The 20,250-nt window shown below is 38.8% G+C and overlaps 1 protein-coding gene across 1 annotated transcript in view; it reads right to left on the bottom strand.

Annotated features, from left to right (window-relative positions):
* Positions 1-1,221: 1,221 nt before the first annotated feature.
* The window catches only part of LOC143293608 (uncharacterized), a 19,595-nt gene continuing 566 nt past the window's right edge, over positions 1,222-20,250 (bottom strand). The window contains exons 2-11 of the mRNA XM_076604688.1: positions 15,323-16,551; positions 14,078-14,201; positions 13,473-13,567; positions 12,690-12,758; positions 11,378-11,402; positions 10,370-10,516; positions 9,678-9,808; positions 8,767-9,002; positions 5,036-7,387; positions 1,222-4,247 (exon numbers count right to left, since the gene is read on the bottom strand). Coding sequence (XP_076460803.1) covers positions 5,053-7,387; positions 8,767-9,002; positions 9,678-9,808; positions 10,370-10,516; positions 11,378-11,402; positions 12,690-12,758; positions 13,473-13,567; positions 14,078-14,201; positions 15,323-16,551 — 4,391 coding nt within the window. The 3' untranslated portion in view covers positions 1,222-4,247; positions 5,036-5,052. The remainder of the gene's footprint in view (positions 4,248-5,035; positions 7,388-8,766; positions 9,003-9,677; positions 9,809-10,369; positions 10,517-11,377; positions 11,403-12,689; positions 12,759-13,472; positions 13,568-14,077; positions 14,202-15,322; positions 16,552-20,250) is intronic.

Below are 20,250 nucleotides of genomic sequence, written 5' to 3'. Positions count from 1 at the left end.
GCAGTGTTTAAGTGGAACGAAGGGAGCTCACATGATTTTCAGACTCTATGCTTACCTCCTTTGAAATTCAGTAATTAAGATAATGCTAAATTTTCACAAAACGTTAGCCCGCTGCAAAACCATACACTGCAATTCCTTAATATAATGTTATTGCTGATTTGCGCAGGTTATTTATTACTTTAATTTGCCTATGCTTGTAGTTAAACACAACACTGTTCGTGAACTCTGAATTGTACCAATGCATGTGTGAACACAATTATGCAATTACTCCAAACCGGTACCTGATGTGTACCTCCCGCACAAGTGTACTTTTCTCCATGTGGGAACAACTCATTTCTAGCACATTTTATGGTTTGGTTCATCGTGATTTTCCGTTCTTTCTTCAAAGGGGTGTGGGGAAAGTGGGGTTGGCAGGTGTGTTGGTGTGTGAGAGAAGGAGAAGTAGAATATTGGGTGGGGGTGGAGGGAAGAAGTCATTCCTTGCAAACCACTTCATCATGAGCAATTACGACATTTCACAATAATTAGGCCCTGCCAATTTTGAATATTGTCGACAATGATCAGTCAATATCCTGTCTGTTTTCAGTTCATGTTAATCTTTCGGATCAGATGAAAACTGCAGTGTAGTTTGTAATTCACCTATTATCGGGAGATGTATGTGATGTTATGTGCTCCCTAAAGAAACATTGGCATCTCTTTGTTTTGTTTCAAAGAATGACCAATAATACTGTCCACAGCTGTGAAGCAGATTCAAAGCAATGCAATTCAAATGCATATGAGTAATATCTGGGTACAAAACCAACTGACTAACTAAATAATGCCATGATAAGGTTTAAAAACTTCTGACGTTATCACTCTACCGACTCAAAATGCAGTTTACTTATATTCTGAATTAATTTATAATGCCGTTTGGTTTTTGTCAGTTTCTTAAGATGTACTCTGCAATATGGGGTAAAAACAGGTATCAAGCTGACCAAAACAAAGAAACAAACACTTTGCAGAATTTTACTTGCACAGAATTCTCGTGAAACAGACTCAACTGAACAACTAAAAGAACCAGATAGACTTCAACCAATTATATCAATAAAAATTAAACATTAAATGATATTTGGGGATTTGGTTTAGCTGAAGTCTTCCATTTTGTTGATCGTTTTGTCCATAGTTGTTCACTTAATGAGCAATCTGCAATCAAAGCCACAGTAAAATCCAACACAAAACAGATTCAGTAAATCCATTTTATTACAAGATCAGAAAACATGGGGGAAAAACAACAAAAACTGTGCTGAAGTGTTGTAAACATCAAATCCATCATTTTGTACAGGAAAAAACCTAAAAGAAAAATAATAAGGACAACCTGGAATGACAGTTCAATTTTCATGAAAAGTATGTGAACTGGACCGTGTACGCTACACCATATTTGCTTAAAAACATTAAAAAGAAAAAAAAAAGTCAATACATAATTGAACTCAAATAAGACACTTAAAAGTCTACACCATGCCTATCATCAAACTCAGAAAACATCTAAACTACATGAACCATGCAAATGAAAACATGTAACATGACCCTCACTCTACAAGGTTCATAACAGTATGGTCTGCTTTAATCCAGTGGACATGAGCTGTAGATGTGCACTGTAAACTGTAATAAATGTAATACTCACACCCTTATTCATTTTAAGATTTAATTATGTGAACTTCTGTTATTCTGTAACTGATGTGTCTGGATAATTAAATTATTCTTGTACTAACATTGTGAACCAGTACTTTCGTTCTTTTTTATCGTTGTTTTTGGTTTTTTTAGGGGGAAAAAATTAACAGGCTCCGCATTTTGCTCTGAACTGAGTAGCCATGCTCCTTCAACCCATTCCCAATCTCAGTGTTGTCCATTATTTATCTCACCCATTCATAATCTATTGGTTAAAACAGTTTACATATCAACATAAACAGCACAGTTTACATGTCAACATAAACAGCACATCATATTCTGTATGGATATTGTCTGTTGTCTTGATAGCTTTTACAGATTTACATAACACAAGTCTGTCACAGTGGTTTTATATGATTTGGACTCCAATCTGGTAATTTGTGTAACAAGAACAATGACATTCAATCTGCTTTTCACAACACATGCACAAGAGCAACACCTCACATTGTGTCACCAAAGTGATAATTCATCAAAATTTTCAAAGGCTATAGCGCTGGGGAGGGTCACAAGTCCACAAAACATTTAGAAATACTGATATCGTCAGTTAACTCTTCAATAGTCTAATAATCAAATAATCTAGTACAACCAAGTTGCCAGCATTCATTCTAGTCACAATCAAATCACATACCACCAACTCTAGATTATGAAGAGAACAGAAACATGGACAGATCTCAGGGAAATCAAATGACATCATCAGACAACAGATGAGTTCAGACAATGCACACAGTGTACAATAAAAAAAAAAACATACACAGAGAATGTACAGACAGCTTAACTGCATTAATCACTTTCTTACACCACCCGCATTTGGCTACTGATACCAGTCAATATCTCAACCTTGTAACCTAACACATCTAACATCATCTGAGATCTGCCAAATAAACACCTATTAAGAGAATGCCTGAAAAAGCTATGTTCTTGTAAGTTTGATACATCCAGTGACAGAACTATACTCTTGACAGAAGTTAAAAATAACTTTATCATTATCATAGCACCATCACTTTCCACATGGTCAGTTTATTGAGCAAGGACTAGAATATCATTATTGGGTTAATGACTGGCATCAAATCTTGAACTAAGACTATGAAGTGATAAACAAGATAGGCACATGGAACACTGTCAATTACTACATGCATATAAATATTCTGAGGGTGTATTCAGCCCAAGTCAAATGGAATGATGTTTTGACTGGTATACTAAAAAACTGTTCTGACCATGTTCAGCAAAAAGAGCACAATTCTACACTTTTATGTCAACATTTCATGGCGATATTAACATTTTTACCCGTCCACTCTCCGATGTTGAAGTCAGAAATAAAATCTACCCACATGGGTAAACCTGTTTCTGACGAACGTGTCCACCATCTCTGGTTCGATATTCTTATATTATAATTAACATTTTCACCCGTCGGCAGTACAAAACGTACGTGAAAATCTCCAGAACGGGTAAAAATGTTAACTTTATATATATATGTTTGTCGACTACAGAAGAGGATTTTAAAATGAACTTGCCCAAATTAGAAAGGTGTCTAAAAATGGAGTGCTGCTTTGGGGGTATTGAGTTGTGCATTTCGAAACTGTAAACGGAATGAAGTGTGGTGTCCTTCGCGCGAGGCTGAAAATGAAAGTGCACGACGACACAAGGGTTTGCGTTTGAAACAGGTATACCCATTTGGGTAGATTTTATTTCTGACTTCAACATCGAAGAGTGGACAGGTAAAAATGTTAATATCTCCCATTTCATAACAACCAGTATAACTTGGTGATGTTATTCACCTCTTTTTACATTATACAGTACTAAAGACAAAACATAAAATACTGACACACATCTAATTTGGTATGGCTTGGCTGTTTTAATACTTATTGATGAAAATTAACTATCAACCAAACTCTCAAATAAGGGCGAACAATGAAGCGTGTCCAAGTATCCTGCTACAATTACAATTGTAAAGGTGAAAACAAGAACCAGAAACCTGGGAACACGGATGCACTGGCTTGACTTTGCTTAACATTCATGAGACAGAGACAGCGAGACACTAACAGCATGAGGGATGTTGGACAGATTAGATCTCTGTATGCGTCTGTCTTATGTGAAAAACTTTGGATTTCTCCTGTTAATGTTCAGCCTTCTTTACAGGAACGAAGCTAAATTTACGTACTCAATCACATACAGCCATGCATGATAAGGTAACAAAAAGAATATCACTCAGAACATTTCGCGTCTTTGTTACTGGGATGTGTGTGTGTGTGTGTGTGTGTGTGTGTGTGTGTGTGAATCAAACACAAATTCATCTATAACACAAATGCTCAACAGGATATAGTTGCCTGCCAGTAAAGTTATGTTTTCCTATCAAATCTACTTTAGACCTCAAGAACACCAATAACTGTCTTTAATCAATGGACACAACACTAAAAGCAAATTAGAGTTAAGACCCTGGTAGATACACAAACACAGTGTGCAACAGTGAATGACATCAAATATGCCAAGAGAACAGCTCCAGTACAATTCTTGCCATCTTGGTGCAGACATCACTCCAAAGATAACTGAAACAAGCAACAAATAAAGAATTTCATCAATGACTGGACCATCAAATCATTTCAGAAATCATTCACCATTTAATCAATTTGTTTGAAAAGCTAACTAAAAATACACAGTAAGGCGGATGAGTGACTGAGTGATAAAAAAGACGAACAAATAGTTGATCAAAAATCAATGCCATGGCACAGTGATCAGCTGTTAATCATCTGACAGGGGAGCCTGAGGACAGTATGGGTTCAACATCACCATATTAATTTATTTTATCATGTTTTTTTGGTTTTGTTTTTGCATGTTTGTTGTTTTTTTAAAACAAGCACCTATCATAGCTGAGTATGAGAAGACATGATCCATTAAGTTTCATCCATTTCACAGATTTTTCTTTGCAATGTTGCCAAATTTCCTGATGAACACTGCAAGTGAAAATGATACAGAATAAAGTAATTAGGAATGAATACATGAAACAAACAAATGCAGCAGCTTTTGCTCAGCATTACAAAGGCAAACCACAAATCACTTTTTTCTCTCCCGATTTGAAATCTGCATATTCATAAAACAAGTCGTTTGTTCAAGTTTCTATGTGGAGGAATAATATGACCCCAAACTCTTTTTTGCATTATTACTTCTGGGCAAAGTTCACATTTTAATGTATTTGCCTGTTTAAATACATGTTTGAATATGAACTATAATCCATGTATATGGGCATGTAACCCTTGTTTTCTAACCATGAACACTGTGATCAACCCCCCTACAGTATTACACTGTCAACCAGTGAAACAGAAACCCAGCTGCATACCACTTCCAATGATGATGTCAGTCCCAAGGATCATCCACGTCGGGCCACACACCATCAGCAAAGTTGAACTCGGGCTCTTTCACTGGAGACTTGTACCTGTTCCACCTGGGCCTTGGCCTGTTGTTCATGTCTGGAGTGCCCCGGCCCCCTGGACTGTAGTGCCTGTCCCGTGACCTGGAACGCCCAGGCCTGCGACCACGTGAAGGATAGCGATTGAAGTCCATAGGCCGACCCCATGATGGCCCAGGAGATGACCGCCATCTGTCAGGGGAATGTCCACGGCTGTGAGGTGATCTACGACCTGGTGATCGCCGGCCAAATGGGGATCTCCATCCAGGAGATCTTCTTCGTGGTGGGGACCTTCTGTCAGGAGAAAATCTAGATCTTGGCGACCTACGACCAGGAGAAAATCTAGGTCTCTGCATTCTAGAGAATGGTGGTGGTGACCTGCGTTTTGGAGATCTGCGACCTGGTGACCTTCTTGGGAATCTTGAATCCCACTCTCTCTCCATGCTGCGCTGCCTGCCCCTGTGTTCTGGACTGAAAGAACGTCTACGATGATCAGAGGGAGACCTGGATCGCAGTCGTGACTTGAGCATTCTACTCCATCTGGAAGCAGCTGACCTGCTTCGTGATCTTCGTCTTTTCTCATCTCTGTCTGAATCTCTCCAATGTGATGAGTGAGGAGACGACTCCCTTCCAGCACCAGATGAACGACCGGGTCGATCAAAACTCCTGCTTCTGCTGCGCCTTGGACTTAAATCAGATGGACTGTACCGTTCATGTCCACTGCTCCGTCTCTTGCTCATCTGAGAGCGATACTCTTCTTTGCTCAGGCCATACTGTTGAAGGAACAGTTCAACTGATGAGTTCCACCGGTCATTTGCTGTTGTTAATTTTTTCATGTCTGAGGACTTTTCAGAGGTGTCTCCTGATGGTTTTTCATCTAGGCGTTCAGTCTTGAACTCATCTGCTGATATTTCTGATTCCACTACTTCTCCACTGGTTTTCTTTCCGTTACTTTTCACTTCTTTTTCACCATCATCAGCAGTCTTTTCTTCTGGTTTGGAAGAGTTCTTCTTTGAGGACTGGTTTTCTTCTGAAGGTTTTGCAGCATCTTTTTTTTCTGAAGACTGGTTGTCTTTAGAAGGCAGGTCTTCTGCCAGTGCTGGTACATCTTCAGCTTTTTTTGATTCTTCTGAGGTGCCTGACTTACTGACCTTGGCAGAACTGTTCTGTAATTTCTTGGCAGGGAAAAGATTTTCTCTCAAGCTTTCATGCTGCTTATAGAGAGCAACAAGTCTCTTCCTGGCCTCGTCAGCAGGAACTTTCATTTTGAGCATGTCCGAAAGCAGGTTTTGAATTTCAAGACGACTCTGCTGATCATAGTCTGCCAACTGCTTTTCTTCATCAACCACCACCGGTTCTTTCTTCTCTGTTTCTTTGTCTTCTTTGGTGCTGTCAGCTGTTGCCTGCATGACTGCATTCAGCTTGGATTTGAACTGGAGAACACGGTTAGTGATGTCAGCCTGTGACCCAGGATCACTGGCAGATTCTGCTTCCATACAAATGGGGGCTCTCTCGACTGGCTGTCGAGGGATGGGCAAATCATCCACAAGTACCCGGCACTTGGCTTCATCAGCGGGGATTCTGCGTTGTCTGTATCTATCAAAGGCTTCCAGAGCCAGACTCACTTGATCTTCTGTCTGGTCAACACTCAAACCTAGCTCTCGGCTGCTCTGCACAATATAATTTTCCAGCTCTTCTCCAGCTACCATCCACTGAACTCTCTCTGAATCTCGACTTCTGCCTCGTCTGTCCTCCTCAAACATGGTACGCAAGAATCTTTTCAGCTCCCGTTCAACAATGACCACCTTTTCACTGGCATCCTCTGGTGACAAACCCTGGTAGTGCAAATGTTCCAACATCCACAACCTCTTTTCAGCAAGTTTCTGAGCTTGTTCCCGCTGCAGCCCAAGTCGCACAAAGTCACGTTTGAAGTCGTAAATGACTTCATCATCCAGAACTTTTCTTCTTGCTTCTTCTCTTGGGTAACCATTCTTTTCATACATTTTCATTAACTCAAACCTGTGATCAATACGCTGTTCTGCTTCATCAAAGCTCAAAACCTGGCGTTCGAATTCAAGAAGCAAGTTCCATCTTTCTTCTTCTTCAATGACACGCTCTCTTGCGACCACAAAGGGCACCCCACGCTTTTCATATTCAGCAAGAAGCTCCATTCGACTGTTCAGGATTTTTGTAGCAGTGTCTGGGTCAATATTTCGTTTGTGGAAGTCATCTAGGAGAGTACGTTTTAAGGACTCTACAGCAAGTCTTTTCTCTGATTCTGACCTGTAACATAAAAATCAAGGAACTGTGTCAAAAAAATGTTTTTTGTTTGTTTATTAATGCATAGATTGATTTTCACAAAGAAGGACCAGATTAAATTTGCTATTTCTAAAACATACCACCTGACAACAATGTATAAACATGATGTGACATCAGAAAAATAGAGAAATCGAAAAATGCCAGAAGTAAAAGAAAAAAATATGTTCAATAAACAAATTATTCCCTCACTAGTTTGGCCGCCAGCATCACAAGGACTTTCTTGTCTTGAACACATGTCCATAAAGGCATAACAATGTTATAACCCTGAACCAAGACAGACACAATCAAGGGAAATAACGCCCATTATGCCTCAAGACCAAACTTGAAATCATCAAGGGAAACAACATCCAAATCCAGGTCTGTTCATTTTTCTCCAAGGGTTGCCCAAAGACTAACCTCAGAAAGGAGGCTGACCAGGACATGAATGAGACACACTGAACATATGTATTCATACAATTCATGTAAAGTATATACTTTCAGTAATACACACTAATCTATCTAGCATATGTATTAATACAATTCATGTAAAATACATACTTTCAGTAATACACACTAATCTATCTAGGTGAAGCATTTTGTTTGCAAAAACGCATAGATGAGTGCAGTGGTCGAATGGTTAGAGTGCTGGATTCTTGCCCAAGTTTCCAGACTTCGATATCCCCGGTTTCAGCACACTTGGCAGGCACACATATGTGCAGACCTGCTAGTGCTTTAACCCCTTCATGTGTGTATACACGAGGAAGATCAAATACACACTTTCAAGATCCTGTACTCCATATGAGGGTTCTGTGGGTTATGGGAACCTGAATATACCCAGCATGCACATCCCTGAAAACTGAGCATGGCAGGGTGAAAAGGTCATACACATAAAAAGTTACATGTCTGTGTAAGAGTGTGTGGGGGGGGATGGGGTGTGTGTGCATGTGTGCATGCATGTGTACGTGCGTGCGCACACATGACTGACACCTGACTGAACGACACAGGGTGGCTACCTATATGGCAGCGTAAAAAGGTCATACACATAATAAGTTACATGTCAGTGCAAGTGTGTGTGTGTGTGTGTGTGTGTGTGTGCAACTGAAACCTGACTGAATAACACAAAGGCAGCTCCAGTCTACCAAGGTAGCTGTTGGACTCTATGTTCGTAAAGCACTTAGAGCTTGGTCTCTGACCAAGGGCAGGCACTATTTGAGTATCCATATCATCATCATCAAAATGGTATGTGGTGCTTATAATTTTAACTTATATACTGACAACAATTCTCAGAAATAACACAACAGCACTCCACAAATGACGAAGCAAGGAATGCCATAAAACAATGCAGGGATGACCAGTCCACTTACATCACATTCTGCTGCTCCCTGTACCTCAGCAGGTGGGCAGGCGGAGGTGTGATAGCTCTGCCCATCAGTCGACGCTCATGGTCCCTGGGAATTCTCCGAGGAGGTCCACTGTACCTGGCTGTCCCACGCCCTTCCTCTTTCTCCAGCTCCAAACACAATACCCGTGCATCCTCAGCCTGCACCTGTTTCTTGTTCAGCTTGTTGATGCTGAAATAACGCTCACGGTCACGGACTTTCTGCACATAGAAAAAGGTCAATGGTTAGATCCCTTAATCTACAGCCACAGGGGCAGTGAATTCATGATGGCTGCCGGAAAAAGAGGGCGCTAGCTAGCGGGACAAACGGGAGGTTACCTACTTCCTGGAGGTTATCAGCCGTAGTACTTTCATTTTCTCTGCATAGGCGGATAGTAGTTTGCACAGGACAGGAATGTCAGACCCCTGCCGGAGTCTGCACTAGCTGGGTCATGGTTAAGTATGTGTAATTAAATTTGTATTCACTGTGTCTAGAGCTCCTCTCCTGCTGTTTTAAACCTTTCCTGGCTGATGTCAGGTAACCATTCACATCTCTGCATATAAAGAAATGTGAGTAAGAAAATTTCCAAGACTTTAAAAAAGCAAAAGTTTTAATGGAAAATGCTTATGATTTTGAATGAAAAATGTTAATGATTAAGTCTTCCAATCCATGGACACATACACACCCATAACAGGTTATCACATCAGGTTTGAACTGCTACTGTTTCAGCATGACAAATTTGATACAAGAGAACATGCAAGTAGGTAGATGATCACAATAAAAGGATGCAACATTATGCTGAACAAATTCAGATATGTACTGTGGGCCAGTGCAAGGAAAAAAAAAGAAAAAAAAACCTTACTGAATCAGCGATAGGAAGCCACAGCAGCACATACCAGATACTGCAGTCTGTGTTTCTGGCCCAGAACGTGCTGCACCATGTTGTTCAGGTTACCCTTCGTCTTGCAAAGCTCACACTCTATCACCTGCATCATGTTCTCCATGCTTTCCACCAGGAACCCCAGGCCTGGAACAAACCAAATCAAGCATAAAAATTACACAACTTCAGTGATCAACATTGAAAAAACAATTGATGAAAAAAAGAAGACTACTCGTAATTGAAACAATATTCAAAGTGTGCATATGATAGTAAATGCTGACTGCCTTCAAACTGAGCAAAAGAAAAGAAAAGAAAGACTTACTTGTAATAGAAACAATATTCAAAGTGTGCACATGATAATGCTGACCGCCTACAAACCAATTTCCAGCGTACCCAACTGTAATTCAAACCAGGACATTTCAACTGCAACACAACGTTACAGTATGGAATGGCGAAATGTGTGTGTGTATGGTGATGTGTGTTTGGTGTGGTCTGTGTGTGTGTGTGTGTGTGTGTGTGTGTGTGTGTGTGTGTGTGTGTGAGTGTTACTGTATCTATGTCCATCACCAGACAAGATATTAGGAATGTGTGAGAGAGTGAGTGAGTGACAGTGTGTGTGTGTGTGTGTGTGTGTGTGTGTGTGTGTGTGTGTCTCCCTTCTATACATACATACATACATATGTATATCCATATATAAACTGAACTTACCCACAATAGGTTCTTCTTCAGGCACAGTATCAAAAGCAAAATTCAGAGAGCTGACTTCATCATTTGGGATGCGGGCTTCCATAAGCGCAACAGCTTTCTGGATGTTTGGATCAACTGGCCTCTGAGAGACAGGTTTCAGCTTCAGCTCTGTGCCAAAGAGAACATACAAAAATAAAAATAACACACAAGATGGAGGAAAAACACAAAAAAAAAACCCACAACAGTCTATGTGTAGGTGCATCCAAGTCTGTGGGCACACATGTGCAGGTGCATAAACATTCACCAGGGTTACTAGGTCAAATAGATACTTACAACATTGTATGTCTTTGAAAAATAATACCAAATATGTTGACATCACATTTATATTTCACCAGATGCCCTTCAACTTGTACTCGATGCATTCCTTATCCTCTGAGTTAACAAATATATATGAACAAAAACTCCAAATGCTTGCATAACACTTCACAGACACAGACACACACACACACACACACACACACATGCAGGCAAGATGACACACTAAGAGCAGGAAATCATTTTGTTTGTAAAAAAATAAAACATGAAAAACAAAACCTAGAACTCTTACAAAATAGCAACAGAATTTATGAATCTGACAAAATGTTAAACAAACTGCAAAGGTTGATCACAAGTATACGTTTTCCTCAAGGTATAAATAAACTGTTCAACTGAAAAATCGTGTCGGGATGTGAACAAACATTACAAATGAACAACGAAGCCAGGCAGTCCTGGCTACATCAATCAGCATTTGAATCTGTCAAGCCTTTCACATGTACTCATTATCTCCATGACTTTAAAAACTTTACTGCTCAGATACTTTAAAACAAAAGCACAATAGCAAGCTGCACAATTCCCAAATAGTAACTCAAAAGTACAAACCATGCCATTAATAAAAGGCCATTTCAATTGGTACAATGAGGTACGTGACATGGAGCACATCGCTCAAGTGACTAACTTGCTTTCACTCAATGTCAAAACAAAATTACTCACCTCCTTTCTCCACAGCTTTCAATGCCTGTAGTTGAAAACAGTGGAAAAGATTAGTAGGTTAAGAGTGAAAGGCATTTATGACTTCCTATATCAACCAATAAACTGTCTATAAAATGATGCAGTGTAGAAATGGTGATGCACTTTGTCACATTGTGCTTTTAAATCATTACATGTTACATTTCACAGAATGACAACTGTATTCAAGTAACAGTCCTCATAACTGTCTTGGTAATTATTCATTACCAATTCTGGCAAATTTGTATATAATTATTATTATTATTATTATCATTAAATCAAGACATAGTATTTTTTTTTTAAAGGAGGAAAAGTAGAACAATGAAACCTTAAATATGAAGACAAATATGCATAGTGTATACACACACACACACACATATATATATATATATATATATATATATATATATATATATATATATATATATATATATATATATATGTGTGTGTGTGTGTGTGTGTGTGTGTGTGTGTGTGTGTGTGTGTGTGTGTGGTGTGTGTGTGTGTGTGAATATGTCTGTGTATGTTATATATATATATATATATATATATATATATATATATATATATATATATGTGTCTGTGTGTGTGTGTGTGTGTGTGTGTGTGTGTGTGAATGTGTCTGTGTATGTTTGTATACATACATGTACGAAATGTTTATGTGCATATTTCAGCAACTGACACTGGCTAGCACACCAGCTGACAACATGGTTTATATCAAACATGGGCAATTTCTGTTTTTGTTAGTTGCTTTTTTCTTTTTCTTTTTTTTCTGTTTGTTTTTGTTTCCACCTGCTTTTCGTTCTGTCTTTTCCTGCTTATAAAGTTTATTTATGTTAATGCTGATGTCAAGTTTATTTTTATGTATTGTTCAGATACTTTATTTTGTTTTTGTCTAATGATGATTAAACTGAAATATTGAAATGATATTTTTTCGAACTATATATATTTACAGAGAATATTTCTGTTCAAAGTGAAACAAGTGATCTAAAAACCACTTGAAATGATCAACCATCCTGCATGTAAAAAAGAATATGCTTTGATCTTTTTTTCCTTTTAACATTAAAACATTCTACAAATTCATCTGATCTGTTTTTCTCCCTTCTGACAAGCATTTATAACTGAAGAAAACAAAAAACAATTACTTTTCCTCAAAACTATCAGAATAAAGCGTTGGAGTCAACATGCTCACACAGAACACATACCTCTCACTTTACTCTGAACTCATAATAATCTAGACGATTAAAACACACACACGCACACACACACACACACACACACACACACAGAGGCATACCTTGAGATGTTTCTTGCCTTGGTAGTGTCGCCACAGCATTCGTTCACTATTGACATGAATGTCACAAACCTGAAAGAGCAAATCTGTCATAGTAAAGATCAGCAACAAAATCACTTATCAGCAGTGGCTTAAAAACTAGTCTGATCAGTCAAGAAATGGAGAATAATTAGCCTATGTGTAATTAAATTAACTGTACAGTGATAACTTTTCATAACACTTATTCAATATCATCTGGACTACTCTCATGATCACATTCATTTGAAACAATACTCACAATGGTTACTAAATATCACTTCATCCAACAGTTATCAAATATGGGCCAAAAACGCTTAATCATGCTGTACAAATATTACATGTCCAACAGTCCTAGCCAAATGACCTCTAATACTATTTTTTCTTTTAAGCTCTTCAGTGTTTAATGCCATCTATATACGTCATGTAAAATGCATTGCTATTTGCCCCATGACAGATATATACATCTGCATCATTTCAGGATTTTTCAGTTACATTTTAAAGCTGATATGTCCCAATAGCTACCAGTCAGAAAGCTTGAAATGTCTATTCTTATTATCTGTAAGCAGCAACAGCCAATTACACTCTGTATGATAACTCACAATATCTTATCATAGTATCCAGATCATATCATCATCACAAAAACACTCAAATATGCAGACACACACACACAGTGAGTCGCATATGCTTTTTTCCTCTTTAATTCTATTCCTGTGTTCCATCGTAGAATATTAAAATCAACAGAACTAAAATCAAAACAACGTTACTTACTTCACAGTAGCAACCAGCGCTGAAGGCTGTTTCAGCTGAACCTTCTTCTGTCTGCTTTCCTGCGTCATCCTGCTTCTTGACTGGCTCTTGCGGAACTGGAAAACAACAATCACTGCCAAGTGAACATATCCAAAACAAGCTGAATTTTAACAGAATCAGAAAACCAAGTTAATTCAGCTTTCTTGAGATCACATCCAAAGAATTAGATCAGTTTTTGGAAGATAATATCCACAACACAAGCAGCTTCAAGCATTTTTTCACCCCATATTCAGTTACATTTTACAACAATGTGTATGGTTGTGCAACCAGGGAATTGTTGGGACTGCAAATGGTTACCATTTTGAAATATATGAGCACAGGTTCTGAATTTTGTTTTCACACAATATTGTTATAAACTATTCAACAACAATCATATCAAACTATATGCACAAATCCTTAGTCATAATCTTTAAAAAAAAAAAAAAAAAAATTCAAGAATATATAATGACAGTTAAAACTCTATGTTAAAATAATATATAAATGATATGTTAGTACTATAACAGTAATCAGTATTCTTAAAACATATCCACAGAGAAATCCTGTTTCCATCACTGATAGTCACATACCTGTTTGAGTGTAGTTCTTCCCTGAGATAATGAATGGCTTTTCAACTGCTTTTCTGTCTTTTCCTGCCTCTGCTGCCATCAAGCGTTGAGCATGAGCCAAACCTCTCACGTGGAAGGCATACATCTGAGGAAAGTAAAATATATTGCACACACACATATAAATATATAACCATAAATAATAATAATAATAATAACCGAAGACAGCGTTGACTGTGGTGGTAGTTAATTCCCTGCGTCAACAATATTGAAATCCTATATATTCTCTAATAAAAAGAAGATATATTCAAAAGATTAAAACACAAAGGAACAAAAATTAATGGAATGAGCATGACACCAAGATTCCTTGGAATCTGTATCAACAGCCACTGTGTTCTTTACTTCTATTTGTTAAACTGTCTTTTTTTCATAGCCCTGTTTTTAGTTGGAAGGGTTCCTGACTGAAGCTGAAACAATGAATGTTTTAATTGAAGTTTGAATGAAAAAAAAAAGGCTTGCATAAAAACTAATATTCAGAAAGAATAATCAAAGCAGACTATTTTAGCAGGTAAATATTTAATATACTTCAAATGGCCTTCTTTTCTTCTTTCTTCAAAAATAAAAATTCATAATCTTCCTCACAATTTTGAAAATTAAATTTCTTTCATTGCTTCACTGTTAAAAAGAATGCTTTAAAAAAAACTGCAAAAATACAAAATGTGATTTGGGTGATTTTGTTTCATATCACTTTCATATGTTCAAAGCAAACATCTTCGAAACATGATTTATGGTTTAATATCTTTGTTGTTCTTTAGCACTCCATCCTTTTTTCTTTTTCTTTTTTTATTTCTTCATAATTATCTGGGGGAAGGGGTAGTTGGTGGAAGGTTAGGGGTTGTTGTTTTTTTGTTTTGTTTTGTTTTGTTTTTGTTTTGTTTTTGTCTATTCAGAAGTGAATGGCTTTGACATTCACATTAGGATCTAACAAGAAATGGAACTGCAGTGTAGCTGACTGCAAATTAAAAGTAGCTGAGATATATGCAAAATGTATAGGACGGCAAAAGTACTGAATATGCCTGCTTGTTGCTAAAACAAAGAAAAGAAAACCCATTATTATTATCATTAAAATTTTCCAAGATTCTGCTTTAAAAGGCACAGAGCAATCTTGAAAATTTGAAGCTGAATGCTGCTCTCTGAACAATGGGTTACTGAGCGTGTCTTCAAATCTTGCAAATTATATCAAGTGCTCTAAGCCAGTGGTTCACGTACCGGTGCTGATGTAAAGTACACATTGCAAAGTTTGCAGTATTCTGTGTCTTCATCAGCAAAGTCTGGTTTGCTGCCCTCCCGTGTCTGACCTGGTGTAGACCCATCCGGTAATCGGTTCTGAACACCTTTTGCTACGTTTCCATTATCCATTCTTGGTTTCCATGATCCCATCTGACTGCTGACTTCCTGCCGATTCTGTCCCATGTTGGAATGTTGACCAAACCCAGAGTTGTTGGATCCTGGAAGAGGTTGATGCTGAAAATTAGGGCCAGTCTCCTCAACAAAACTTCCAATCTCGGAGTAGAAGTCATTCAATGGGTCATTCATGTCTGTTGCATTTCTGGTGTTTGGCTGAGATGAGGCTCTGTTTCCTTGCTGATAGCCTGCAGTTTGTGGCTTTGTGGAACTCCTCATACTCTCTTGTCCATATTGTGAACCCATGTTTCTTTGCTGGTTCATGGTATTCTGCCCACCCTGTTGAAAGGAGGGTGGGTTGTTGTTTCTGTAGTTGCTTTGTTGATATCCATAACTGTTTCCATGTCCAAAGTTATCTTGCTGATACACAGAGTTGTTGTCCTGAAAATCTGACATTCCTCCACCATAGTTTCTGCCTTGCTGATAGTCAGAGCCCCTCTGGTTGTAGCCTGAAACTGGTTGCTGATTCATGTTTATATACTGCTGTGAATCAGACTGGTTTTGTCCAGTGATGTAGCTGTCAGAAGTTAATCCAAAGCTGTTTGACTGCTGGGAGTAACTGTCAAGGTTGCCGAAGTTGTTGGTTCCCTGCTGGGAGAAGTTCATGTTGTTTGAGCCACTCATCATAGCATTTGACTGCGGAGGTATCCACATGTTACTGGACTGCTGCATGTCCATGGACAAACCAGACTGCTGAGACATAATGCCAGACTGCTGGGACATCGTACCAGACTGCTGGGACATCGTAACAGACTGCTGGGACATGATACCAGATTGCTGGGACATCATACCATACTGCTGGGGCATGGTACCAGTCTGATGAGACTGCTGTGACATACCAGGCTGATGGGACATTGGGCCTGACTGCTGCCCCATCACACCAGTCTGTTGTGGCTGCATACCAGACTGCTGAGAAAACATCCCTGACTGCTGAGGCATCACATTTTGGGACTGTTGAGCTTGGCCGGATGAACAGGCATTCATCCTAGAGTCAAATTGTGCAGCCGTCTCATACTGTGAATACTGGTAGTTCCCTGAAACAAACAGAATAAAGCATTGTATTGCACTTGCAAAATGGAAAAAAATGTTAAAATGTTTATAATCCTCAATAACAGTGCAATCACCAATGTGTTATTGTTCTGCAGGGGTCAGTATTTCCTTCTTCTTTTTTTTTAATGACAAATAAACACACACAAAAAATAACTGTTTCCTAGAAGCCAATAATCTGGTCTTAAACAAAACATTTTCTGCTCTTAATGCAGATCTTTGGAGCTTCAACTCTTGATCCCAGATCTAAATGACATACTAACTGCATATATAGGCTGATGTAATTCCAGGAGAAAAAAAGCATTGTCCAATGTTGCAGTTTTTGTTGCATTAAGTGAGGAATGGCTAGACAGGGACACACATGAGACAGTGTGTCTGTGTGTGTGTTTATGTGTGTGTGAGTGCACACAAGTGCATGCATGTGTGTGTTTCTGTATGGGGTGGGGGTGTTATGTACATGTGTATACCAGTGTGTGTGTGTGTGTGTGTGTGTGTGTGTGCCATGGGAACATCAGTCTGCTCCCAAGGACAGCAGTAAATAATTGTTTGTTTGTTGTTTTTAATTCAAAGCATGTTTGTGTGTGTGTGTGTGTGTGTGTGTGTGTCTGTATGTTTCTGTATGGGGTGGGGGTGTTATGTACACATGTATATCAATGTGTGTGTGTGTGTGTGTGTGTGTGTGTCCTCCTGAGCCATGGGAACATCAGCTGGCTCCTAAGCACAGCGGTAAATAATTTTTTGTTTGTTGTTTTTAATCTAAAGCATGTTTGTTTGTTTGTTGTGTTTTTAAATCAAAGCACATTTGTTTGTTGTTTTTTATTCAAAACATCTACATTTCATCAGAGCTGACTCAGCCCGATCTAAGTGACACATAATGTTTGGCACAAGACTTTGTTCCATCAACACAGAACAAATCAGAAATGGGTCTTTCATCATCATCATGACAGAGTTGGTTTTTTCTTCTTTTTTTTTTCTTTTTTTTTTTTTTTTCCAATTTTGCCTTCAAAAACATCCGCAGTAGTGTCTCAACAGCTACTGTCGCGACTTCACACCTAAGTTTCACCCCTTTTCACTTTCCTTCCCCCATTTTCTCTCCGATTTGCACAGATCTCAGGAATGGCCTCTGGGGCAGTCATGCCCAACTGACTTCACACCTTAAAACAGAAAAATGCACAATTTATATGCGGCGCTGAGAAGGAGAAGAGGCAGACTGAGAAGAGATGGAAGGACATTACCCCATAAGGAACAGGCATGAGTCTGTGTGACATCCTGAGAGAAATATAACAACTGGGATAGATGGACAAAACAGCAACTGGTTTCCGGGTCATCAGTGGTGTGGTGCCCACAAGGTTCAAGACTACAGGAAAGAACCAATTAAAAAGGATAATTATGATCAATATTTTTCAGTAATTCTATTTCTGATCATACTGGAATCAACACCAGTTCTGCTGATAACAATATCCACATACAGCAAAATCATGATCTATGTATCAAGCAGACCTAATTCAATACACTTGATAAATGATCTGCAGGTTTCACTTTTGGCCAACAAAATAGCACCATCTTTGAAAAGGACCCATAAAAGTCCAAAGACAAGGCTTACTGGGTGTACCAATCATTACTGATGTCACCAGATCTTTTTTTTCATCTGTGACTGTCTGAAGTTTAATGTTGTGTCAGTTCTTTGTTGTTAGGTTTCTTGTTTTTGATGTTGTTCTGTGGAGCTTGCTGCTGTTATTGGCTTATGACAGTTATGCTTCACTTTATTAATTTGCAATGTTGCCAGTTTAGCTGACCACTGGAACCTTTGCTCACTGTACAGATGATTAGGCAACAATGTTACAGTTATCTTACAGGTGGACAAATTTAACAGATTTCTGAGTGAAGCAACATCACTGCTTAAACGTTTGAGGGTGAAATACAATTTCTGGCACAGATGGTCTTCAACTTCCATTTATATGATTAGCTTTCATGGAATACATAATGGGTGTGTTCATGTTGCTCACCTTCTAGTTCTACCCCTTTTCCAAAAACTTACATTGCTTTTAAGTTACAGGAGAGTTAAATGGTGAATGTCAACTTCTCCATGTGGACACAAATGACATTATATATCAAGGCACTAGCTATCTGTATAAATTATTATGCTGGTCTGTGAAATTGGAAAAAAAACTCCACCCTTAGCTAATCTGGCCCTTATACCAGGACAGTCAGTCAACCTCAAAACCCTAAGAGTATGACTGAATATCCAATTCCAAGGTTCTAACCTCTAAATTGCCCCAATTGTAAAAACATTCACAATAAATTGCCAGTTAAAAATAATTTTACTTTTTTGTGTGAGATTCTTCACATCAATTGAGAGCCCTGTCATTACATTTATTTCTGGCAGCTGGAGATGCCATTGTGTTATACTATAGTCAGTCATGTCCAATTACACATGTATAACCATCAGAACAGCAGACAACTGTTGTCCTGATTAGCTGGGCTAGAATTCAGTTATAGTGTACAGTGTCTTGCCCAAGTTAGTACCAACCCTCCTAGCCAAGAGGCCTTTTGAACAGTCAGTATTAGGATGGTCCCAAAAGGCCGACTGGCACCCAAGGCTGCTGCACTAAAAGCCACTGCAATCTTGCCTCGTCGTTTTAGAGTCATAGTCCAAAGATGTCAATGATTTCCAATAGACTGCTGGAGAGTTCCGCAGCCATCTTGAATCTTGTACATACACATCTATCTTTCACTCGAAATCAGGAGTAATACCAAAGGCAATCGACACAAACAAAAGCAGCAAACTTGTGCTATCCTCCATTTCTTCAGTTGGAAGCCTCCATTGCTACAACCACACTCTGTATTATGAAGTGCCATTGTATGCACAATACATTTTTAATTTTCAAATGAAGCAAAATGCTGAAAAAAGAAGGCTGCTATTTCGCACGTTCCTCCTCTCTCGATAGTCTTTGTTGCTCACAATGTTGGAGAGCCAATCAACTTAGTACAAAATATGTGACATGCCTCTATGAGTCATGTAAGCACAGAACTATCCAGCGGTCTATTGTAGTGGAGAAAGCACTGATCATACATCTCTCACTTTGCTGTTGGTCCAAATGTAAGTTTATGACAATCTCCTGATATATGCCTACCACTGAGACCATATACATATGCTGGTGAACTTTAACTTCCTATTGGCTGATGCGCTTAAGTTATGAGAGTTTTCAGGGCTGTGCTCTTGCCACAACATCGGCTGTAGTGTCTGTGTCCATGCCAGTCAGAGCAACTCTTGAGAAGAGTTATTGTTCCTGAGATAGGTTCTTCTTTTTGTTTCACGGCCAACGTCGCCTTGCCAATGACTCTGTCATGGTTCATGCATACTGGGTATTTTCATGTCTCTATAACCCACCGAACGCTGACATTGGTTACAGGATCTTTAGCGTGCGTATTTGATGTTCTGCTTGCGTGTACACACGAAGGGGGTGAAGGCACTGGCAGGTCTGCACATATGTTGACCTAGGAGATCAGAAAAATCTCCACCCTTTACCCACCAGGCGCCGTTACCGTGATTCGAACCTTAACTCTCTCCATACGAATGGCGAAAGAGACGACGTTAACAGCATTTCATCCCAATTACCATCATCAAAATATTGCAAGCGGAATGCTCATACTGAAGAGGTGAATGTTGACAAAGTATACCACAG

The sequence above is a fragment of the Babylonia areolata genome, chromosome 19 (genome assembly GCF_041734735.1).
Source record: "Babylonia areolata isolate BAREFJ2019XMU chromosome 19, ASM4173473v1, whole genome shotgun sequence".
NCBI lineage: Eukaryota > Metazoa > Mollusca > Gastropoda > Neogastropoda > Buccinidae > Babylonia > Babylonia areolata.
Note: the sequence above shows the minus strand (reverse complement) of the source record. Positions and strands in the feature narration are given on the sequence as shown.